The 25,835-nt window shown below is 52.6% G+C and overlaps 1 protein-coding gene across 6 annotated transcripts in view; it reads right to left on the bottom strand.

Annotated features, from left to right (window-relative positions):
• Positions 1-5,495: 5,495 nt before the first annotated feature.
• The window catches only part of FNDC3A (fibronectin type III domain containing 3A), a 172,477-nt gene continuing 152,137 nt past the window's right edge, over positions 5,496-25,835 (bottom strand). For all 6 annotated transcript variants that reach the window (XM_032977722.2, XM_032977717.2, XM_032977721.2 and 3 more), the window contains 6 exons: positions 25,036-25,185; positions 24,312-24,634; positions 22,628-22,846; positions 19,311-19,477; positions 18,139-18,275; positions 5,496-17,435 (listed from right to left, as the gene is read on the bottom strand). In XM_032977722.2, coding sequence (XP_032833613.2) covers positions 16,920-17,435; positions 18,139-18,275; positions 19,311-19,477; positions 22,628-22,846; positions 24,312-24,634; positions 25,036-25,185 — 1,512 coding nt within the window. In that variant the 3' untranslated portion in view covers positions 5,496-16,919. The remainder of the gene's footprint in view (positions 17,436-18,138; positions 18,276-19,310; positions 19,478-22,627; positions 22,847-24,311; positions 24,635-25,035; positions 25,186-25,835) is intronic.

Raw genomic sequence — 25,835 nt, forward strand, 5'->3', positions numbered from 1 at the left:
AGTTATTTTTCAGAAGCGAGACCAGGTCATCACAAATGATGGCTCAACGAAGTGGCTCATCGTCACCGCGTGGTAATGTATAGGTGCTCAATGTACTCCTGAGAGCACATTGATGGCTATGATGCGGTTGATGGTTACACCAGTGTTGTCACAGGTGGAAGAGGAATGCCAGAGGCTTGGGTTCTCGGTATGGACTGATGAGAGCGCTGTTGACTACGCTGCTCTTTTTCAGAAGCGACCTGGCCATCGTCATCGTGTGGAAATTTAAAGGGGCCAAGATACCATAACTGCACGTTGATTCTAAATATGGAGGGGGGGGGGGGGGAACAGGAGGCACCGGAGAAAAATCAACGCGATCACAGGGAGAGAGCGAGACGTCCAAACTCCAAATATACAGCAGCAGCAGGCGTCAGGGTTGGGGCCGAACCCACGACCTCCTGCATACCAGGCGAGGTAGTTAACATCTCCTAGCCACCGCGGCGCCATTAAAAATCCTGTGGCCAACGATGTTTCGGACAATGGCCCTTCATCATAGCACGAAACAGGTAATAGATTTTTCGTGTGATATTTCTATGTATTCTGGAGAAAAGACCATTGCCCGAAACGTCACATGTATGATATATTTCCTACGAAGGCCACGCGGTGTTGTTATTGGAGGATAACAAAAAAAAAGATCCTTCTGGCCGTTCAATCGCAAGGAGTAGCGCCCTTACGCGTCGGTGTCACGCTCCGAATGTGCCAGATAAATAATAAACACATTTGCACCGCTAAAACGACTCAATCGGAGGCGCAACAACAAACCCGTCAACCCCTTACCTTATTACAGACCAATTCAGGCCTTATTGGTCACCCCGTGCTCTTATAAATATCAACGTTCATCCTACGAAGTCCCATCTCAAGGGAGAAACACAAACTAATAGACAAAACATGTTTTGTCCGTATGGAAACGGCTGTACGCCGCACGGACTGGAAAACTTAATTTACCTTTACGAGAACACGGGGTAAACCCTATGGGTTGGCAGCTATGCCCTACCCAGTGTCTCACCACCTGTGTCTCATTACCAGTGTCTCATTACCAGTGTCTCACTACCAGTGTCTCATTACCAGTGTCTCATTACCAGTGTCTCATTACCAGTGTCTCATTACCAGTGTCTCATTACCAGTGTCTCACTACCAGTGTCTCAGTGTCTCACTACCAGTGTCTCACTACCAGTGTCTCACTACCAGTGTCTCATTACCAGTGTCTCACCACCAGTGTCTCACCACCAGTGTCTCACCACCAGTGTCTCACTACCAGTGTCTCACTACCAGTGTCTCACTACCAGTGTCTCTGGACCAGTGTCTCATTACCAGTGTCTCACTACCAGTGTCTCATTACCAGTGTCTCACTACCAGTGTCTCTGGACCAGTGTCTCATTACCAGTGTCTCACTACCAGTGTCTCACCACCTGTCTCACTACCAGTGTCTCACTACCAGTGTCTCACTACCTAGTGTCTCACTACCAGTCTCACTACCCAGTGTCTCACTACCAGTGTCTCACCACCTGTCTCACTACCAGTGTCTCACTACCAGTGTCTCACTACCAGTGTCTCACTACCAGTGTCTCTGGACCAGTGTTTCACTACCATGCCTGTCAACCCCTTATCAGTGGCCTACATACTTTGTTTTTGTCGGTAAAGTCACGTAGGTAAAATAAAACAACTAAATTAAATCACGACGTTTCGGAGGCAACACAAGCTTCCGTCTTCAGGTGGAACAGTCACAGCAGAACATCTGTGTCACTTGAAGCTTGTGTTGCCTCCGAAACGTCGTGATTTAATTTAGTTGTTTTATTTTATTTCACCTACGTGACTTTACCGAAAAAAAACAAAGAGTATGAATCCTTGCAGTCACGAAAGCTTCAAATCTAGAATTAGTGCCCTACTTTACTACAGACCCATTCAATTCACCTGTAAAATGATAAGGTGATACGGGGTGAACCCTATGGGTTGGCAGCTATGCAACAGAGCAAGAGGGCTCCCCCCTTGCCGACGGACAGTAACCGAACCGCGAATCGCGCTGCGAAAATCCCTGAATGCGCGAATTTTTTGAGGATTGGTTTACCGGAGGGTTTTCTGCGACAAGATGCGGCCACACGCACTGCCCAGGGCATGCTTAGAGAGCTTATCTTGCACTACAGCCAAGGCCAAATCATTACGAGCTTGCCTCTCCAAACGCACTCGAATACCCTCGAACGAGAGGCGACCCAACACCGTGCGTGTTTGGCTGCGTCTCACGCGCTATTAAATGTACCGTGTGCGGCTGAAAAGTCAAGTACCCTAGGGTACACTTGCATTTCTGCGACTTGTATTCCAACGATGGTGGCGGCTGGATTAATAATCACGTGCAATATAGGCCGTAGCTGGTCAGTAGTGGTGAAAAATTACAGGCGGGGTGGGAGGGCAAAATATAAATTAAACTTTTTTTTTTTTAACCAGGTAAGGGCCCACTGAACTATACAGCTTATTTTCACAAGTGACCTGGTCACAAATGATAGCCCAACGAAGTGGCTTATCATCGTGTGGATAATGATATAGCAGCCAAATACTCATGAAATGTATGTTTATAAATGTAGAGGGGAAAACCGGAGGATCCGGAGAAAAAAATTCCACGTGACCACAGAGAGAGAGAGAGACACCGCAAACTCCAAATATACAGCAGCAGGAGGCGACAGGGTCGGGATCGAACCCACGACCTCCTGTACACCAGGCGAGGTAGTTAACATCTCATAGCCACCGTGGACCACCCAGACTCAACTCTCCTTGGATGTTGAGACCTCACGCGATGGGGCACACGTTCCGGGCGAGTTGTTCACGGTAGCCCGATGGAATCTAATTGTGCGTAAAGCTTGAAAAAAACAATACGGAGGGAATAAATTCAACAGATGGCACCGTGTTGGAAGGCGAACATGCCTCGGCTCGATTGGAACACGGTTCTTTGGAGCGAGTAACATCGTTCCAATTTATTTATTTCAACCCCCCCCCCCCATCGATCGAAAAAAAAGTAATTAGTTTTGTTGCAGCGGTGAAAGCTTCGTTCGTGTATTTTAATCACAGAGAGTGAACCGCTTGACATCAGGTGACGTTCTCGCGCCCCGCTTTCCAGACGCACGGAAATACAAAATATGAAATTATTTTATTAAAACAAGGCAAAAGGTGGTCCGGGAAGTGGTTCTATTTTTCAGCGGCGCCACGGTGGCTAGATGTTAACTACCTCGCCCTGGTATGCAGGAGGTCGTGGGTTCGATCCCTTCCCGGACGCCTGCTGTGTATTTCGAACTTGCATGTCTCTCTCTCTCTCTATGGTCGCGTGGGTTTTGACACCACATTTAGAAACAACGTGCGTTCACCGTATTTGGCTGCTATACATTTCCACATAAACCACTTCATTGGGCTACCATTTGTGGCCAGGTTGCTTCTGAAATAAGAGCGGTGTATCTCAGCGGGCCTCACCCGGTAAAATAATTGAGTTCGAAAAAAATGTGACGCAACGCACCGCTCTCCAACACTTTCTGGGAATTGGCAAGAACGAGGAGTTTCGTTTGTTTCACATCAAGGAAACGAAACGAACAATAATCGAACTGAAGAATCTCACGGGCGCACGGCGCTGCAGCCGTAGTTTCTCTATGTCGATAAATGTGTCGCCCAAACAAACGCCGTTTCAATCATTCGGTTGCACGCAAACTCCCGTTATTTCCTTGCGACGCAGGTCTCCGTTGAAAATGGCTCTCAGTCTCAATGGGCTCTCATCTTGGTTTGACAAACAAACATCATCACAAAGTGGCGGCGTGGAGAATGTTAAAACTATACAACTGTAAACTATATATATTACCAGGTAAGGCCCACAGAGCTTATAAGTAGCTCTCTTTCAGAAGCGACTTGGCCACGAATGATAAGCTCAACGACAGTGGCTCATCTATAGCAGCCAAATACTCGAAAGTGCCTATTGATACATGTGGAGGGGAAAAACTGGAGGACTCGGAGAAAAATCCACGCGACTCTGGAGACCTGCAAACTCCAAATAAACAGGCATCATCAGGGTTGAGATCGAACCCACGACCTCCTGTATACCAGGCGAGGTAGTTAACATCTCCTAGCCACCGCCGCGCTCAGTTAATAACGAGTTTTAGATTTAAAGCTTTCGTGACTGCTAGGATCCATACTCTTTGGTTCTATTGGGTAAAGTCACGTAGGTGAAAATAAAATAACAAAAAATCACGACGTTTCGGCCACAACACAAGCGGCCTTCATCAGGTGAAGGGACGAGACTGTCTGGAGGACAGCGCTGGAGAGAACCCACGCTTAGATCACGACCTTTAAGCTGTGTGAGAAGAAAAACACCAAGCGCCTTGACAAAGGAATTAGCATATAATTTAGCATTGAAATGGCTCATTGAAATAGCTAAGTTAAAGTATACACATCCGCAGAGGTACCCCTTGACAAATGAATTAGCATAGAATTTAGCATTGAAATAGCTGAGTGATTAGCTTGTAACTGGTCACAGAAATAGCTATGTTAAAGTCAGAGCATATACATTCACCGAGGCACCTAGTACTCATCAAACAGGAGAATTTAGCAAAACACAACCACGCTCAGACAGCGGACCTTTGAACTGTGTGCGAGCAAACAAGGTGTTCTGACAAAGAAATTAGCATAAAAAATTAGCATTTGATTGGCGGATTTTAGGAAAGAGGTGGTGTACGTGCCGGTGGACTTGCCCGTATAACGTCATACATAGAACTTTAAAAGTAGGTTTGCATAGCCAATAAACAAATACGGATCGACAGCATCTGGCAGTTCACCTGCATCGCTTTAAGCCAGTGGTTCTTCACCCGGGGTGCGTGCACCCCCTGGGGGTGGCGAGATGCCCTCTCTCTGCCAAGCGGGCTGTCCTAAAAGGTCAAGCACAACCACTGCTTTAAGCAAAGGTGGCGAGACGCTGCATGTTGAAACCGGCCCAGAGTGTTGCTTGTAATGACAACCAATTTCTGCTGCTGCTGCTGCAAGCGATGCCCTCCCAGCAAAGGCCGCGGGACTCTCTGGGGTTGCGTTTTAAAGTACAGGGTTGCTTCAAAAAAATGTGAACACTCCCGAGAAAATTTGCAACAATGCCACCACGTGACATGTGCTGCCGCCTCGGGGCTCTGGAGACCACGTGGAGGAGATTCCAGGCACGCGCCGACAACGATGGCGAACACGTGGGAGACTGTTTTGACTTTTTTTGAAGATATTAACATAACATTTGTTAACATGTTAAAATGTGTTCTGTTCATTTTTTCCATTATAACGATAGTCCCATATCAGTGTTAACATTTTTGCTGAAGCACCGTGTACTTACATTTTTATTTTAATGTGGAGAGACAGGAGGAGGTATTATTTATAGTGGTTTAAATCCGGCGACGACGATGACGACGATGCGACCCAGACCGACAACACATGGCCAGGAAGTCAACTCATGCAATGATATAAACATTTATTTGACGAGGCAATAATACAATGTGTAATTTAAGCTACAGAAAAGTAGACTCGCAACTGAATGTACAGGGGGGGTGGTGACCGCAATTTGAGACGTTTTGAAAGTTGAGTTAGTTGTTTCTTTTTTGTACAATATTCAATGTGGCGGTACGCAAGAGGGCACGTGTTCATGAACCAACTTCACCTCACACATGACAAGCGGCTAACAGCTGTGCGACACAACACACATTTAAAACTCGTCTTCCTTACACCTGGAATGTAATAGCTCTTCAATGAGGTACCCGATTAAAAAAGACATTCTTATTTGTGACAATTAAAACAGCATCCTGCAAATCGACTCTTCACAAACAAGAGCTTCAAACTGTGGTGGGAGAGATGGGGGTTGGGGGGGGTTAGGAACACATTAAATAATAATTACCATCGTTATTAGCATAGTCGCAATTTAACAACAAAAATAACAACTAACGCTCAGTTGTCCGCTGGGGTTACATTTAAACAACAGCAAAAAAACCGTGTAAATTGTGCACGCATTTGGACTCGGTGAGAAAACCCGCGAAAATACTGACGCCACAGAGACTCCTCTCATCTCCTCGATTCGTCGTCAGGCTCTTTGGCCTCTTCGGGAAGCCAACTGAACGTGGTGCGAAACGTCGGACATCTTTTTGCCCGCGCGGTACACAACCCCCTTAAAGACAGCGGCGGCGGCGACAACTTCGACGAACGTGCGCACTCGTACTGACGTGGTCCATCAACTCCCCCCCCCCCCCCCCCCCACGGAAGGGGGTGTGGGGCTTGCTCTCTTTGGTAGGGGTCTAACAATTCCTGCGATTCGACGAATTGTCACGACTTTCAAGGGTCACGATCCCCGCGTCTACCGACTACTACTACTACTACCTGCCGTCAGCGGGGTCACCACACACGAACCGTCACAAATTAAAAGATTGAATGGAGAAAATCAATTATAACAGCCAGTTTAACACCGTAGGCTTTCACGACCAAGATCACCCATAAGAGGTTTCTTTGGGGTTTGATCGCGTAAATATATACATGTTGTGTCGTTAAAACCCGCCACCGACCGGACACAGCCAACCAGTGAGGGTTGTCACGTAAACAGAGCGTGGCCAATTCGTCACTAGTACAGCACACCGGTGTGTTGAAGAGCGAGATTTGTGGCTGTCACCTGATGAAGCTGGTTGTAATTACTGGCGGAAACGTCGTACTCGGATTGTAAATGTTGTGGCTTGGCTCTCCAACACACCGGTGTTGCTGTACTAGTGACGAATTGGCCACGCTCTGTTTACGTGACAAACCTTACTGGTTGGCTGTGTCGGGTGGTGGCGGGTTTAACGACACATTTATATATTTACACGATCTAACCCGGAACAAACTCTATTATGAATTACAAAGCCATCCCCCATCGATTCTCGCACGAGGAGATTTCGTACTGTCCGTATATTTGCTGGCTCCCGAAAGCGATCTTCTACCGAATCGGTGCCTCCTCGTTCCATTGTCGGGGGGGGGGGGGGGACACACACTTTGGCCACTGTTGCCCAGACGGGCAGTTGCATATCGCTGGTGGAGTGGGCCTTCGCGAGCAAGTTGGTGGTATTCTCGAAGCCCGCAGGAGGGCGTTTTCAAGTGTTACACGCCTCGCCGAGAAGAACCGTGATGCATTTTGCCATCTTGGTCACAACCGATGAAATTTGTGAGGATGTGATTACTTGCTGCTTACTTGTAAAAAAAAGTCTGGGCCCTGCCAATGGGTATGTTTTTGACCAATTCCATTAGTTGAGCGTTTCGCCTTCACGTGAGAGTAAACCGGAGACCCCGGGGTAAACTCCGAATTCGCACGACCGGGGGTGAGACGCTCGGCAATACCACCTCTTGGCCGGGCCTGGCAATCCCAAGCGATCACCCACCCAAGTACTAACTAAGCAGACTCAACTTTGCCGTAAGTATTTCGGGGGATTGGGTCCTTGCGCTCGGTCGCTTTTGAAAATATATCCGTAAACAAAGATGAGCGGACCGCCTCGGATCTGGCGAATGCCTCTCTGGCTAACGCGTGCATCGGTCACACTACTGAGAATAATAATCAACCAATCATTTGCAGAGGTAAAAAAAAAAAACCATTACCATCTTCTCCGAATTATAAGCCGCTCCAGAAAGATACACTGCCCCCCGCCCTAAAGATTGGTCATCTAATTTTAGTTTTCATAATTGGGAAAATACGGCATGGTTATGGATGAGCCGTCTTTCAGAATGTGGTTTCTGAACGACGGTGGTATATACAAAAAAAAGCCGACGTTGCGGGAAGATCGAAAGATGCGCGCCCCAAAGTTCGTTCATAAAATACAGCGGTGGGGAGGAGGGAGGGTGAGGTGGGGTTATAAAAGCTGTGCGCGCCTCATAATCTGGAGGACACAATCGCACACCTTTCGCCGCTCCCGATATACAACGGTTCACACATCCGATATTGTGGGCAAAATCGGAAAGCAATAAAGAACTACAGTAAAACCTTGGATTGCGAGCATAATTCGTTCCGGAAACGTGTTTGTAATCCAAAGCACTCGTATATCAAAGCACTCGTACATCAGTTGTGATCACGTGACGCTCGGCAGTACAAAGCGTGTACGTACTACTACTCGTATTGTAAGACCCTCGCTCGTTTATCAAATTAATATTTATTTTAAAAATTTGCTCGTCTTGCAAAACACACGCAGGCCAAGTTACTCGCAATCCAAGCTTTTACTGTATACTTGCGTGCACACACACACACCCCCCCAACAAGTGACAAAGGAAGAATAACAAACATTTACGGGACGCATCCGCGGCCCAGTGGTTGGTTAAGCAACGGCAACTTTCAGATCACGGGGTAAACAGGGGAAGGTGAAAGCGTGGCCGCGCAGGCAACGGTGTCCCCCCCTTTTAGCGGACGCCACTTGCCGACGGAAAGGCCTCCAACAACTCGGCAGAAATCTCCGGAGGGTATTTTTGGCCTACTCTTCCACGCTGGCGGTGGTGGGGATGGGGGGGGGGACGTATCGGAAGAGGTGGGGGAGGGGGCATACAAACCGCACAGTCACAACCCAAACGCACGTGTCCCAACGCCGCGGTGCCTATGAGATGCTAACTCCCTCGCCTGGTACGCAAGAGGTCGTGGGTTCGATCCCGAACCCGGGTCGCCAGGTTCGTAGCGCAGCACGCTAACCACTACACCACCGCTCCACACAAGACACATACACGTTTGTTGTCTTCCCCATGCACCTCCGATTAGCGTGGATGGCTATGTACGGTGCGAAAGAAGTTCAACATACACAATAACCCAGAGACCCATAGGCTCACACAGAGACCCATAGGCTCACTCAGAGATCCATAGGCTCACACAGAGACCCATAGACTCACACAGAGACCCATAGACTCACACAGAGACCCACAGGCTCACACAGAGACCCATAGACTCACACAGAGACCACCTCACGACTTCTCGCACTTCAGCCATTTACAAACGCACCGCAGCCACAACAAATTCTTTCCCACCGCCACCCCCCCCTCAACTCTTCCCACAAACGATTGTATTTCTTCAAGCACAAGGCGGCGGCGTCGTTGCGAAACGCAACCACCGCCGTGAACATACAGCGGCGTTACTCCTTCCGTACTGTCTCGACGTTCGTTACCATTGCAGCGTTGTTGAACTCTTGTAGCAGCTTCACGAAAACCGCCAACGCCACTCCTAACTCACCACACCACCGCCAACCACCGTCCTGTGGAGTTGCTACCAAACAAAAATGAAATCCCAGTTAAGTGCTCGTGAATTGGCCCGGCGCCAAATTGTCCCACGCGCCACGAGGTAGCCAAGGTCGTGGCGCATCCGACCGTCGTCCCATGCCCGCCCCGGCCAAATTAACCACCCCATCGCGCCCGGTGCCGGCATGTCCGCACCGTGCAACTGGCACGTGTCTTGCGGGTGGCGGTGTTCACGATCCCTACCGTCGAACACGGCCGGCGCTTCATCCGCTATTAACAAGTGGGGCCTTGTATATGACGCAGAGACCATGGTAGTTACCGCGCGGTGGGTCTGTGTTGGAAGGCGCCCGGCGGCAAAGCGGAACTGCCAACGGCTCTGCATTTCGCCACTCGCTCGGGCCGGGGAGCGCCACCGTGCCGGTGTTCGTCCCGCACATCACGAGCAGCAGCAGCAGCAGCATCACTTCTCGTGTTCTGGGCAATTTACTCACCACAATCACACAATCGTACAATCAGCTACGATAGGAACATTTCACCTCCCCCCCCCCCCACGCTCCCCCACCATAGTTGATCGGGTGAGATGAATCGTCACGATTCAGGCCTTTAATGAAACTCAATAATCCTTCATGTCACCAACTCCTTGTGTATAGCAGTGGCGCTAGTAGGCTGCAAGGATGCGAGCCAGGCAGTGTGAAACTGTACACAAGCACACACCGAAATAATAAGCACAGTTCTTCTGGTATAAGCAACATATGCTTTGTTAACGCTGGAGGGACGGGGGGGAAAGGCGCAAGCTTCTGATACAAGCACACTGCCTCTGATACAAGCACACTGCTTCTGATACAAGCACACTGCTTCTGATACAAAGCACAGCTGGCCTTGCCGCGCAACGAGTCGAACGGACGACGAGCCGCTCCGGTGCCGTCGGCGAGAGGGGGGGGGGGGGGGCACAGCTCGTGCTGGGGGCTACTCGGGGCGGGGTAAACTACGAGGGTGGCACTGCGGGAAACCCGTGGTGCCCCCCACCCCTCCCCCCCCCCCCGGTTATCCCGAGCGTGGCGGCACGACCGGCGCCACCGTGGGCAGAACGTCGCTGTCAATGGCAATCACGAGACACCTTGGGGAGCTTCGTTAACGTTCAGCATCGGAGAAAAAGGAGCCCCTCCCGCTCCCACCTTGCTAAAGCCTTAACACAGACTGATGGGGTGAGTGCTGTTAGCGACGGCACACTAGGGGGTGGGTGGCCAAGCACACCACCACGCCCGGCCGCCTTTGTCTCCCCAGCGGCGGTGTTTACTACGTGCCGCGCCAGGCACTCATTTGAGGCCGAGTCGAGCAAGGGGAGGCACAAGAGCGGTTCAGATAATCGTCACGCTGGTGTTGGTGGTGGCCGTGAGCCGGAATGGAAATCGGGTCGCCGGGTTCGTAGCGCAGTGTAGCGCTAACCCCGCTGCACTACCGCTACCCCTTAACGAACTTGAATCTTGACTACATTTCAGCATCACTCACACACACACACAGGAAGAGGATACACAAAAAAAACCTTAAGAACTTAACGTTAAAAAAGAGCAAAAGTGCAAAAAGATATTGGGGAGAAAAGCAAGGCCATTCCTTCCTTCGGTATTGGTGGAAGCCTTTATCGCGAACACGTCGATTAAAGTGGTTTCCTTCGGCTCAAGATACACGCGTCAAAAGCGTGCGATGTATCCACAATCAACATACATACCACGTGCAGATGTCACTCGGCCCAACGGAGCAAACAACAGTGACAAAAATTGATGGGGGGGGGGGGGGAGGCGGGGAAATTAGACAAATCCAAACGTTGGCAAAATGTTGAAATTTACCCGCAAATGATTTTTGGGGAAAAAAAAGCACAAAGCAACGCTGCCAACGACCACCCCACCACCGCCCACCCCCCCCCCCCCCCCGTGAAAAAAGAAAAATCTTGAGACTCGGGATGAACGTCGGGGAGAAACAAGTGTCCAACTCTACACGCGACTAAACAACGGGGAACAAGCGGTCCAATCGGGTCGCGGGGGAAACGGAATCGATCGCAACTCATCGTTGCGCACCTCCGCATTCCCGTTCCCGAGACATCGGCTTTACGGATCAAGCCAGGGCAAGAAGTCCCAACCGATCTGGCTCCCTTTTGCGGACGTCCAACGGCATTGCGCGGGGGGGCGAGACACGCCACGAGCGAGGAGCGCATCTGCCGTTGGTGGACACAACGCCTTGCACGCGGGGCGGGCGCCTCGCCTCGGTGCAAACCGGTGCGCGAGGCTTCGGCACAAATGGCGCAAAAACAACACCAACGCACAAAAAAAGGACGGGGTAGGGGGGGGAAGGGGAGGGGGGAAAGGGGTCTGTAAAAATCACAACGTGCGTTTGTCAATTTAAATTCGGTCAACGTTTACAATTCGTAGCCGAAACCGTGCCGGCGCGTTTGTGCAAAGGTCGCCGTGGGGAGGAGCCTCGGCCTCGCCGGGTCACTTCTGTAAGCGAGAGCGCTCCGCGATTCAACGCCCCCCCCACCGCCTACCCCGTTTATTTCTGCGCGCTTGGAACGGAGTTACGGTTATCCTTGCCGAAGGCACCGCCGGCGTGCACCGCCGCGGGAGGGGGCGGGTTTTGTTCTGCGTATCACCATCGAGCGTTTGTGAACCCTCTCGAAGTTCTATTCGGTAAAGTCACGTAGGTAAAAAATAAAATAACAAAAATCATGGCCCATGCACCTCCTACGTACATCGTGCTCATTTTTATGCTAATTCCTTCGTCAGGCGTTTTGCTTCCTCCCACACGGCTTAAAGGACGCGACCTGGGCTTGGCTGTTTTCACGCCAACGCTGTCCTCATGACAGCACGGTCCCTTCGCCTGATGAAGGCCGCTCGTGTTGTGGCCGAAACGTCGTGATTTTTGTTATTTTATTTTTTACCTACGTGACTTTACCGAATAGAACCGAAGAGTATGGATCCTTGCAGTCACGAAAGCTTCAAATCTAGAACCCTCTCGAAGCTATCGCCGCGCACTACTTTGAACCGACTGCGGCATCGTGGCACAACGCTCATCGATGGCACCCGCAGCGGTGCGAAGCGACAGCGAGACCTAACCCAGACAAACCGTGCTTAGAAGTGGCTCCAAACGCAGCCACTCGCACGTACACACACACACACAGCATGCAATGTCCACCCCGTGCTGTGCACGTTGGGCAACAGCGCAAGTGGCGGCTGGCTTTACTTTGCACGAAACCGCTGCCATTGAAGTCACAACGGGCTTTTTGTGTTTAGTTCAATGTCCTACCCCCCCCCTCCCATCCCTCCGCACCTTCCGATTAGCACGGTTGGCTACGTACGGTGCAAAAGAAGTTCAACGTACATACGTACGTACGTACAGGACACGGATCAGTTTCAGCAAAACCACACCGCCCCCGTGTGTGTCTCTCTCCTCAACAGAGGACGTGCTCAGGGTGAGGACGTGTTCAGTGGACAGTTCTGGCTGGCACAAAATCAGAGCTGGGATGATGATTTCAGTCAATTAATCGGATAAATGTTGCAAGCAAAAATGTTGGTTGTTGTCGCCGATTGCTATCCGGGGCTCCTTTCCAAATTAACGGCCGCCCCCACGTCAAGCCAAATGGACCAGAACCTCCCGCCCAGCGGCAAGCGCGCCAATAATTATCAGCGATCGATCGTTCAAACGATCGGATTGCAGTGGGCGGACGGGATCCCGACGACCGCTGCCCACTCTCGCGCGACAAGCCGAAAGGAAACGGCTCCGTTGCTATACCTCGCTCGGGCCAGCCCATCGTAAAAACCACAAAAGCCACGCGCAAAATACCCGCCAACGTCACTCCACGCACCCAGTCCTCCTCCCGCACGCGAGACATCGTCCACGCCGTTCTCTCGCGCAACGCTCTTCGCGTACAACGGTGCCCGCCGTCGACCGAAGGCCGCACCCCGGATGTCCGTCCTGGGCCTGCCGGCCTCGCCCGGGGTGAAAGCTAGAAGGCGCAGCCCTCCAACTGCTTGCTCGCGCCACCGCTGGCAGATGGGCCATCCTCAAGCGGGTGTTTTGGGTCTACTCTTCCACAGGGGCCAGACAATCTTGGAAGAGGTGGGGAGTACGGCACACTTTACCCCCCACCACACCGCACGTGAGCCGCCGATCAACTTAACAGTGGTTAACCCATTTACACCGCTGGGCGGCCAGAGACTGCGGGTGGGGATTTGAAGAAACCTGCGACGTCGTTTCACCTGCAGCGCCATCCGCAGACGGAATGGAACCGGCGACCCGCGGAATGAGAGCCCAGCGTGGGGTCACCACTACAACACGACGCCGGGAGCAGCATCGCCACGTCTCTGAAACACGCGGACGAGGATAAAAATGTAAACACTTCGTATTAGAGTTTGAAACCTTCCGTTTCGTTTGGCGCGTGACAGCTAAACCCGTGTGTCCGGGTTTAGTATTTTTTTTTTTTAAACAGCTTCTGGACGAATGCGTGAACGATCGCGAGGTGACGGGCGAGGAGCAAACGAAGGTTTATGAACTTGCGAGCGGAGCGCGTCGCCCTGCGCGACGCAAGAAGGAACGAGGAAACGGAATTTGGCGCCCGCAAGCGGAGAACGAATCGTGAGGCAATCGTAATAAATAGCGTCGACGCGCAACCGGCACATCAACAACACGCCGAGAAATTGCACCGTTACGTTTCATTAACTTACAAACTCAAACGTGTTTATGGGAGGGTGGTGGTGGGGGGGTGGGGATGATGGCGCGAGAGAAAAAACTGGAATACGTGAATTATCAGCAAGAACCTAACACGATGGACGGGCATCGCCATCGGCCCAACACGCCCCTCACGCCGTTATGCGTCAGTGAGGCTCCGACCGCGCGTCTTCAATCCGGCCACGTTTCCAACGAAACGAAAACGACGCAGCTCAAAGGATTCAAAAGTAACGCGGTAAGAAAATAAAACGCTTGCCAGCATTCGAGCTTTTTTTGAGTATGTGCATTTATATGTGCATAGTGTATACACAGTGTATATTCCATATAGTGTATATAATTTTACATATATGTACTCTGCACACACATACACATGCACGCACGCACACACGTCATATATCTTTTTTTTTTACTACGCAGAAAAAAAAATATACCCTAATCTGCCGAGGAGCATATTTGCAATCGGTATGCATACGTCTCCCGGCTTGTAGATGTAGCACGCCGTCTCTCCAATACCACGGACGACGACCGGCCATCGCGCGCACGGCACAATAAAAACGACGAAACAGAAACCGAGACGGGCCGGTCGGATCGCGGAGGAAAAGAGGAAACTATTTAAGAGAATCATCGGAATTATTCAGCCGCGATCCCCATGAGGTATTGGGCGAACGAACGGGGATCCGGTCTTATCATCTTCACAGGTCTGGGAGGTGCCGTTTCCGGACACGCGCCAAGCAAAAGCGACTTTGGCAGCGACGGACGATGCTTGGAGGAATTATCGCTGTGTGCATTTCCGTCGCACTGCCTGCTCCCCCCCGCCCCCGATTTTCTACGTTTTTGTATTTTTTAGCTAGTGAGTCATCACCGAGTTGAGCGCACACGCACATGTGTGTGCGTGCGGGACCACACATTTGCCGTGTGCGAGAGGGCGGCAAGCGGTAAGCCCCAAACGTTCCGGCATGTTCCATAATCAGCGGCTGTAGTAATCGCCGTCACAGTCATACTAGTGGTGGTGGGGGGGGGGGGGCGGGGGGCGACTAGGTTTTAAACATTTGCCTTTGGACTGGAATTTGGCTTTGCATGATGGGAGTTACAGATTTTAGCTTGGGGTTTTTTCAACGTAATTGTTTTTGTAATTTTTTTGTTTTATATTCTGAAATCGACTTTTTGCCCCTTCGCCCGAGTTAGCCCGGAGGCTGCCCGAGGCTTTCCCGGAGAGTGTGGCCGCGCGCAAAAAAACCGCGCCCTAAGCAGAGGCACATTGGGTCCCTTACGCTTCAACGAATACATTCAGATACAAACGGCAAATAGATACACACACGTCGGGCGCAGGGGTCGATCGAGGGGGGAAAGAGAAAGTGCGGATCGGGGCGTAGCTGGCATAAGGGACTCACACCCACAACAATAAAACATCGCGGTACGGTCCAAGGTTAACAAAACGCACTTCCGAGACGCGCAGAGAGCGCTGGATTACAGCCCTCTCCCATCGGACCGACAGCAAGGTGAGAATGGTGGGGGGGGTGGCGGCACGGCGCTCTGCGCAAACGCTGCCGCCGGCTTCTTGCCGAAACACCAAAGCAAGCGCGGCACAGAGGGGTTTTGCTGCCGTTGTCCCGGCAAGCGGGAACACGCATCGGACCGCCGCCTCCAGCCGCCTTCCCTCCACCACCGCTCGCGCTTCTCTCCCGTCGGTGGCGACAGGAAAGAGAGGCCACGGATTTTGACGGCGTACATTTTGGCGTCCCTTTTCCACTCGTGGATATGTTCGCACACGACGCAGCTTTCTCTGTGGCCGATTAAAAGATCGATGTTTGTTTTCATCTCCAAATATTGGTTCTGTGCTGCACTTGATATTTCTTAGTTCGTTTTTTTTTACGCCTTTTCTTTGGAAACGATGGCACATATTTAGTCGTCGCCCTATAAACATCCGCGAGTACGGACAAGACACACGGCAGCACCCCTCCCCCCCCCCCCCCCACCACGTGATGAGGCCACCGTTAAAGACGACAACAACACAACATCTCCAGGGTCAATACTGTTCAACGTAAATGTTTGAGTGCAAGGACATTTTCTTCCGACTGCAGCGGCTGCTATCGAGCGCGTAAGTGGTGGCCTCCGGCGACTCGCCATCACCGAAAGGAAATCGCTCGAAGGAAGAAAAAAAAAGAGGGCATCTACGAACGCACACAAAACGCACGGACCACGGTGTGCTGACGCCGAAAAAAAAAAGAATAAAAATTCTTAAACCAAAGCCTGGATTTTAAAATGAACATCGAATCCTCGAAGGTGGCCCACGCTTTTACCAACGCCAAATTCGCCGGCGCCCACACTCGGAACGGTTTCGCCGAAGTGAAAAGTGGCGGAAAGGCGACGTTGGAAGCGTGGCTCGTCCGAATTGGTGTGGGCCACGAGGACAAGCTGGGGGGGGGTTGTGTGTGTAGGCGCGTTTTTTAAATATTGCGGGGACAAACGTCGACGGTCCAACTCGCGTCGGCAAATTAACGGCGAAGATCTCTTCCCCCGTGTCCCTTGTGGACAAGGAGTCCCATGGCATGAATCCACGACACCGCAAGAGAGTGGAATGGTTCAGAGAATCGAAGGGAAACTACAAAGTTAGCGCACTTTCTTTTGGAAAAGACACAGGATTCTCAACGTGCAATCTCGGGCACGTTGTCCAAATAGTTATCTTATTTTATTTAAGATGTAATTGGAACTGCAAAACAAACAAACCATTATTAGCATAACTGCCTTGAACCACCCCAAAAACCATCCAACAACAAAAAAAACACAATGTACTCCGTGCCACAAATTAACCGTTTTTGTAAAAATAAAAAAAAAATTAAGTGAAAAAATAAAAAAAAACGGCCAAGAAATACGTTTTCATCTCCTTAAATATTTCCGCGTGTACCGTTTTACAATTGCCGCGGGGCAGCCGAAACGAAGTTTCACATTATGACCATGTGCTGGATGAAGACCGCGATGAGGATGGAGAAGCCCGCGAACGCGACGAGGATGATGGCGGCCCACTGCTCGTCGCTCAGCGCCTTGGCCGCCACCTCCGCCGTCGCGGCGGCGCCACCGCCGCCGTCGTGGCCGCCGCCCGGCCTGGCGGCCCCGTCCGCCGAGGCCTGCGACTGCGGCCGTTGCAGGTGAAAGGTCACGGCGGCGCCGAACGGACCAATCAGCTCCCGCGTGGTCGCCCCCGTCCCCGGCGACAAAGACGGGGACGTCGCCGTGGCGGCGGTCGCCGCCGACGACCACGAACATGAAGACGACGATGACACCGTTGACGACGATGACGACGAGGAGGTTGTTGTTGTTGTTGTTGACGATAGCTGAGCGGCTGCCGGGGGGACTCCCTGCTGCTCCGTGCACTGGCGGATCGCGCAAGCGCGCAGGCGGTACTCACTGCCCGTGTGCAGCCCGTAGAGCCGGTGCTGCGTGTCCGGGCCCTTGTACACCTAACAGGGGTTGGGTGACGGGGGGGGAGGGGGGGGCAAGCGTTCACAACGCGACGGTCACTCGTCCGCTTGTCCAATCGGCGAATGTCACCGGGTCATTCGTTCAGTTTTATTTGATTTTACATGCGGCCGATGAAGTTGGTGAAGCTGCTGCATTTGGCAGCGCGATCAACAATAAAAAAAAACGATGCCTTCGTCAACAGCAGTGGGGGGGGGGTTACAACACTGCCGCTGCCCAACGTATAATAAAAGCGGTGGTTTTTTTTGTGATAGCTCTTGTTCATAGCGCAAACACTAAAAAGGGCCATTGCCCTGAAACGTCACCTATTATATATTTTTCCTTTAAAGGTCGCGCAGCGTTGTTAACGAACGGGCTGAATTATTAAAAACATTTTTTTTTATATATATATAAAAACCAGGGGTCGGCAAACCAAAATATATCAAGAGCCGCAATGCAATGTGAACAGGAGAGGCGGTGGTGCTTAAATCAATAATTTCACGGAAGCAGTAGTTAAAGAGCCGCATGCAGGCTCCGGATCCGCAGGTTGCCAAACCCCCAGCGTAAACCGACCCCAGTGGAATTATTAATTGTATTGTTTCCAGGTAAGCCGTCACTGGCACGCCCAAAAACGGTGCACGTCATCTCCCCCGACCACATCCCGCTCAATCGCGTCCGCCACGCCGTCGCAGCGCCGGCGCCGACCTGCTTGTAATCGGCGTCCCTGGCGGTGGCGACGAGCGCCAGCTGCAGCACGTAGATCACGGGGTCCGACCGCATGGGTGGCACGGCCTCCCAGAGCACTTCGCAAGCGTTGCCGTCCATCTGTTGCACCCGCAAGCCTGCGCGCGCCCGCGGGGGGGGGGGGGGGGGGGGGGGGGGGGGGTGGCGATTGCGGGGGTAACGTGCGCGGGGGCAAGTCGAGTGTCAGAGCATCGCACCCAGAGGCGGCGCGGCAACCCTCCGCCGGCAACGCCTAGGGGCCGTCCCGCCTCCCCACCCCGGCAAAATCCCCCAAGCGAGCCCCCTTCCCGAGGGTCCTTCCTGGCCTCGAGCTCCCCGAGCGTCTCGGCAGTAGCCGTTGATCTGTAGCCAACCCCTCGGCCGGCTCCTCCACCGACAAAGTTCTCGAACCCGGTAGAACCCGGGAGAGGCTGGGTCGCACCCAGGGGGACGTGACAGGAAGACACGCACGCACGCACGCAGGAGCCTACGGCACCACAGCGCGCCCGTCAGAACCATGTCCAGTATCTCGGGACAACTTTGAGAAAAGCGCACGCGCAGAAACAGCCCAGGTGGGAATGGGATCAGCGCCGCAGAGGTGCGGTATCTACAAAAGGAGACAAAAGCCACGGAAGAAAAGCCTGGCCGGTTAAAACCGCGACAGAATCTGAGACAAGCCCAGCCACCCTCAGTTCCCGGCACGTGGGGCAAAACGTCGGACATCGTGTCGAGAGCTGCACAGCGATTGGCCAGGAGCACGCTGTTAGATATAGTTATAGTGCATATAGAAACCATCAGCACTGTACCTTTAACAAGATAACAATATATTTTGATTTAAAGCTTTCGTGACTGCATGGATTCATATTCTTGGTTCTTTCAGTAAAGTCACATAGAAGGGAAACAATAAAATAAAATATAAAACAATACAATTCTATTGTTTTATATTTTTATTATTTTATTGTTTCCCTTCTACGTGACTTTACCGAAAGATCCAAGAATAAGATAACAATGTCTATATGAATCTGGGGGGGGGGGGGGGGGGGGTGGGGGCGATAATGAGAGGCGAGGGAGGATGTAACCAGCATTCCAAGGGGAGTTCATGGTGTGTGTGTGTGTGGGGGAGGAGCGGGGGGGGGGGGGACCGCTGTCCGCACCTTTGACAGCGGGCGGCAGCAGGCGCGTGGTACGGAAGGTGTGCGTCTCCGAGAAGGGGCCGTCGCCGGCCTCGTTCGTGGCCTGGATGCGGAAGGCGTAGGCCGTCCGCTCGCTCAGACGCTGCACCTTGAAGGTGTGGCAGCTCCCCGTGTACACCGCCGTGAAGCTGGCGCGCGGACGCAGAGCAGAGGGCGTCACGAACCCCCCCCACCTTCCCGCGTTTGTCTCTCTCCACGGGAACCCTTACCTAAACTAAAATCAAATCACTTTTTCGGTACCGAGGCTCCCAGAAAGACCATGCGGGAGGGGCGCGGCACAGTCTGGCGCCAGCTGTCGTAGAGCGCGGCGGTCGTGCCACGACGGTTCTCTGCGGCGAGCACAACGTCTTTAAAAGCAACGGTGCTGCTGCTGCTACGGTGCTGCTGCTACGCCTCTCGAATTCACATTAATGCCGAGCCGCTCGCGTGCTCCAAGTTTCCGGGGTGAACGGGACACCACCCCACCGTGCAACTTGCAGAAGTGTCGGAACGAGAAAAGGTTACTAGAAGCAAACCTCTGGACCGGTTTTGACATTCCTCGTCTCATCAGCAGAGCCAGGCTTGCTTGAACCAATGCAAGTGAACTGCCTGACCATTTTGTGTATGAAATGTATTCCGAATATCTATTATTTTTGGAGTTTGCGCGTCTCCCTCGCTGTGGTAGCGTGGATTTTTCTCCGGGTGGTCCGATTTTTCCCCTCTACATTTAGAAACGTCCGTTTAAAGTATTTGGCTCCTATAAATTTACACGATAAGCCACTTCTTTGTGCTATCGTTTGTGAAAGCCAGGTCGCTTTTGAAAAAGAGCCATATATAGTGGGCCTCACCGGTTAAAATAAACAAAAATAGTTTATCTTTAAATAGTTAAGTTTAATGTACTGCTATGCTCACACAGCTGTGCTCCGCACTTTCACCAACCCTTCCTGATCACCGTGGTGAAGTATTATAGCTCTGGTCGAGCAGTTATAACTGTAATGCAGACTTGATGCCTTGCAAAAGGTATCTATTTAGTATTTGAATATATTAGCAACTCTTTTAAGGCCTGTTTAACTTTTATACTCTTTAACAGACAGAACACCGGCCAGGCAGTCCAACGGCGGAGCGAACGGCTCGCAATCGCCAGATTGAGAGCTCAAATCCTGATTGCGGTGGTGAGGTGAGGGGGGGCTGATCCTGGCTACATCAATCCCTCTGCGGTCAAAAACGAGTGCCACTTTGTGGGGAGGTCAACAGTGGCTGTGGGGAGGTCAACAGTGGCTGTGGGGAGGTCAACAGTGCCTGTGGGGAGGTCAACAGTGGCTGTGGGGAGGTCAACAGTGGCTGTGGGGAGGTCAACAGTGGCTGTGGGGAGGTCAACAGTGGCTGTGGGGAGGTCAACAGTGGCTGTGGGGAGGTCAACAGTGGCTGTGGGGAGGTCAACAGCGGCTGTGGGGAGGTCAACAGTGGCTGTGGGGAGGTCAACAGTGGCTGTGGGGAGGTCAACAGTGGCTGTGGGGAGGTCAACCGTGGCTGTGGGGAGGTCAACCGTGGCTGTGGGGAGGTCAACAGTGGCTGTGGGGAGGTCAACAGTGGCTGTCGGGAGGTCAACAGTGGCTGTGGGGAGGTCAACAGTGGCTGTCGGGAGGTCAACAGTGGCTGTGGGGAGGTCAACAGTGGCTGTGGGGAGGTCAACAGTGGCTGTGGGGAGGTCAACAGTGGCTGTGGGGAGGTCAACAGTGGCTGTGGGGAGGTCAACAGTGGCTGTGGGGAGGTCAACAGTGGCTGTGGGGAGGTCAACAGTGGCTGTGGGGAGGTCAACAGTGGCTGTGGGGAGGTCAACAGTGGCTGTGGGGAGGTCAACAGTGGCTGGGAGGTCAACAGTGGCTGTGGGGAGGTCAACAGCGGCTGCCGTACGATGGACTCGCCCCCACCCACAGGAACGTTGAATGTCCACCACTGCCTCAGCGCTGTAAACGGGAGATGAGCCACCAGCCTTCGACGCTCGCTTTGAGCAATACACATCCCTGATGTGTTCAAACAAAAAGCAATGGAACAAGCATAGATATTTTATTTCAATCTCCAGCCATGTTGAAGGGCGCCCCCGCCCACCCTCCCCCCGCCCACTCTCCCCCCCCCGCCCAGGGCTCAATGTCTGGTCGGTTGTTGTTTTTTTTTCCATTGTGCGAATTATTTCGGTTACAAGTACATTGTCAACCGCGCGGCTACGGAGCGCGCCGGTGGCACTCCGAAGGAATGCAGGCGCCTGTCTCGACGCCGATTCGACGTCGGAACACAAGGCTATTCTCCATTTTGCCCGCGGGATGTTTGTCCCAGTACCGATTTATAACATTCCGCTCGCCCCGACGCAATCAGCTGGCTCAACCACCTCGATACGTAACATTGCAGTTGTTGCCCGACACCAACGTCAGCCGTCAGCCGTCCGAAAAAGATGTTGCAGGTTTATTTTGTTGAACCAGTGAGAACTCAATCTGTGCACCCCCTCCTTCCGATATTATGAAGCCACTGGAGCTATGCACTGTTCAATTAAAAAAATGTAAACACATTTCTCTCAAAAGTGGCATTTGTGTTTAGTTTGATGTCCTTCCCCCGCACCTCCGATTAGCGCGGTTAGCTTACGTACAGTGCGAAAGAAGTCCAACATACATACAAACATTCATGTTACGGGGGCAAATAGAGAAGTGGACAAAGATAGAGACGAACGGACAGGGCTAATGCATCAAACGGTTTTCACCTTCGTTGGCAAAAGCGTAACAAAACAGGGTTTTAGTGATGACGTTGTTCAACCCGGATTTCACAGCTGGCCACCGACATGCAGAGTTCTCACCTGTGTATAGTAGGAGTTGACCTTTGTACATACGGTGCCACGGTGGCGAGCTATTAACTACCTCGCCTGGTATACAGGAGGTTGTGGGTTTGATCCCGGCCCTGACGCCTGCTGCTGTATATTTGGAGTTTGCATGTCTCTCTCTCCCGGTAGCAGCGTGGATTTTTCTCCGCGCGTCCTCCAGTTTTTCCCTCCCACATTCAGAATCGACGCCGCGTGTTTAAGAGTATTCGGCTGCTCCAAATTTCCACGCGACGATAAGCCCACCTCGTTGTGCTATCATTTGTGGTGGCCAGGTCGCCTCTGAAAAGAGCTGGTAAACTGGAGGGGGGGGGGGGGGGGCCTTAACCTGGCGAAATAAAAAGCATCGTTTCAACAGTTTTTAAATCGGCCGACTCATCAGACGGCCTCGCGCATCGCGCTGCCACCACCGCCGCCGCCGCCATCGCCTCACCATCCGGCGCGGTCCTCCATCTGCAGGCTGTAGACGACCGAGTCGGCGGCCGCCGCCCTGGAGGAAGCACCGCCCTCCCCCCACTTGAGCTTGAGGCTCTGGGGGCCGTAGGCGGAGCACTCGAGGCGCGGCGGCTCGGGAGGCAGCGGCTTGGTCTTGGCCTTGACCGCTTGGCTGAAGGGGCCCGCCCCGACCGCGTTCACCGCCTGCACTCGTATCCTGCGCGCCAAGCAGCGGCGGGCAGAGGAGGAGCGAGGGGTGGGAGTTGGCGCGCGTCCGCCAAGAGCTCGCAGCCGGGCGACTAACGCTGGACTACCAGCGATGCCCCCGCATCACGGAGAAGAAAAATGCTAAGAAGGGCCCTTATTTAATCAGTGGCAATCACCTCCTATAGAGACATCTGTCAAAAGGCACAGCTGGAAAGGACAGCAATATATGTCGACCGTGGACAGGTATTAAAGACAGACTGGGTTCAAAGTCGGGTTCGCGTGCTTCTGGAAAACTGAACTTGCTTAGAAAAAGCAACTTACCAACGTATCTAAATGATAACTTTTTTTTAATAAGCGTGTGTTTTTTCCTGCTATGATGCAGACATTGACGAAAACATTACAGAAGCCAAAAAAATCTGTAGTGCGCATGGTCCACGCTAAATTATATCCGCACAAAACCATGGCAGATGCGGATACCTAATGCGCAAATTAAACATTTATAGTGCGACTGTCTGTGGTCATCCAAAACAGACCATACAACGTATAACGACGGAACGCCCCTTTCCACAAATACGAAGGACATATCACAGCAATACGCTCCCAACGCAGTTATCTGGCTCGACCACCTGAATGTGAAATTGTAGTTGCTCTGCAGCTGCATCAGGGGCCATACAAAAGAAGACGATTAAGCATGCCGGAGTGCTCCAAATTGGTGTCATCTTGGCGGACGGAAATTTTTACCGCAATTACCCACGGGGAGCTCCGGCTCGCCGGTGGTTAAGGCCCCAAAGCTTGCCGGGCTCCCACATACACTACGCTTTGCTAAACGCAAGCTCGCGTCTGCGAACTTTGCCAACGCAAGCGCGTGTCTAAGAGCGGACGATGAGGAGGGGGTCCCCCCCCACCCCTGCTGCGTGTGCAGCGATTGTTTTGCTTGCCGCGCCGCGGTGAGTCCGGGTCGTTTTGCTTTTGCCGTTAAGGCATTGGCCATTGATAGCTTCTGGGGGGGGGGGGGGAGCAACGATTGGAGTCAATTAAAACGAAGCGTTGTTGATGAGAAACACGGAGTGTGATAAGAAACTGTGAGCAGTGTTTATACTCTTTGGTTCTATTCGGTAAAGTCACGTAGGCAAAAAAAAATAAAACATGACTTTACCGAATAGAACCAAAGAGTATGGATCCTTGCAGTCATGAAAGCTTCAAATCTAGAATTGTGAGCAGTAGGTTTGTGTCGCATTAGGGAACTGTATACCGTGAACTCGTAACAGCATCAAAACAACCTCAAGATTTGAAATTAGTTTACAATTTAAAACAAACAATTATTTTGCATTTACATGTATGTATGCCATATTGCAAACTAAGATTAATTTGCGAGCTTTTTTTTTTGTTACGCAAAAATCACAAACTTTCGTTAACGTTCACGTTAAAAAACCGCGCGCAGCGGCAGCTGAGAGCTGCGGTGGTGTCGTCGCCACCTGTAGGTGGTGTCAGGCGCGAGGTTGCGGATGACGTGCCGCCGGGCGGCCGCTCGCTCCGTCGCCGCTGGCTGCCTCTCGCCAAAGTCCACGTTGTAGGCCACGATGTCGGAGCCGTGGCAGCACGGCTCATCCCACGCCACGGCCAAGCACGATGACGGGCAGAAGGCGGCGGCCGCGGCGGCGTCGGCGTTGGGCTCGGTGAGGCCGGAGTCGCCGCCGTCCTGCAGGACGCGGACGCAGCTCACGGCCGCCGGCGCCGACGGGGGCGTGCAGGCCGTGGCGACGGCACTGAAGTGCCCGGCGCCGGCCGAATTCACCGCCTGCAGCCACCCGACGAGACGACGAGACGAGAGCACGGGAGCGCGCCGGGCGCAAGCGTATTTTGCATGCGACTGATATTACTGCGGGTCGCTGGTGACCTGATGAGCAGGTGGCACGTGACGAGCAGCAACGATGACGATAACAGGTTGACGATTTGCGTGTGCTATTTCACGAAACGGACGCAACGTTCGCGGAGACAAGAGTTCAAAGTCCTTTGCACGCAAGCCCGAGCGCACAGTTGGGATGCTGAACTGGCGGGGAAGCCTGCCTGGACAGCTGACAGCCTGAACGGAATGTCGAACATGACGAACCAACCCCGATCTCGACGGATTCTAAACGCCACCCCGACCCCCCGGCGCCTCGCTACGTCTGCGCGGGAGACACGCAGCGCCGTGCCCACCTGGACGCGGCAGAAGTAGAAGGTGGCCGGGGAGAGCCCCTTGAGCTCGTGGCTCTGCGAGCCACCGGCGTACGTGTGCTGCAGCGAGCCCTCCTCGCACCCCCAGTCCAGCCGGTACTCCGTGACGTCCGCTCCGTTGTTAAAGGGACTCTGGCGAGAGGACGGATTCATTCGCACAAACGCACGCCGGGTTGGCAGCGGATGCAGCGTGGCGCCGAGTCGGCCGATTGCTTTCGTCCACACTTCCTGCGTATCCATGTTCACGGCAGATTCGCCCACGACTCGGATATGAAAAGCGGGAGCACACTTGTGAAACCGCACACAATTTCTTGAGCAGGGTTTATAGGACATTCAGTTACAGGAAATCAGCTTCGCATACGCGATGACCTTACAACGTAATATTTGTCACATCTCAGCTATTTCTTTCTCGTTATTATTGCCTATTTCAATTGATTTGGCAGCGACCATGTGAACGATCAGATTGGCAAACTACGCGATCGTTCACGGTGGTATGCCGCTCCCAACCCCCTAGGTGAGCCCCTGGTGTTGACGCGAACCGTGCGGTCTGTATTCTTAGTCGCGGCTCGGCTCAGGCTCGAGGTGCTCAGTGACTCCCGCAGATGCCTCAAGTGAGCAACTCGGCCGTGGCGTGGCTCAGGATCGACACCGTGGAAATCCTGGACCATGGCAGGGACCACACTCAAGAGCCGGCTCAGGTTAAACGCGGCGGCGGCTTAGAGGCGGCTCACCTGGGCCAGGGCCAAGCATCGAGGCAAGCCAGGACTAATATATGGGCTTAA

The sequence above is a fragment of the Petromyzon marinus genome, chromosome 64 (genome assembly GCF_048934315.1).
Source record: "Petromyzon marinus isolate PM22_M1 ecotype Great Lakes invasive population chromosome 64, UKy_Petmar_22M1.pri1.0, whole genome shotgun sequence".
Lineage (NCBI taxonomy): Eukaryota > Metazoa > Chordata > Hyperoartia > Petromyzontiformes > Petromyzontidae > Petromyzon > Petromyzon marinus.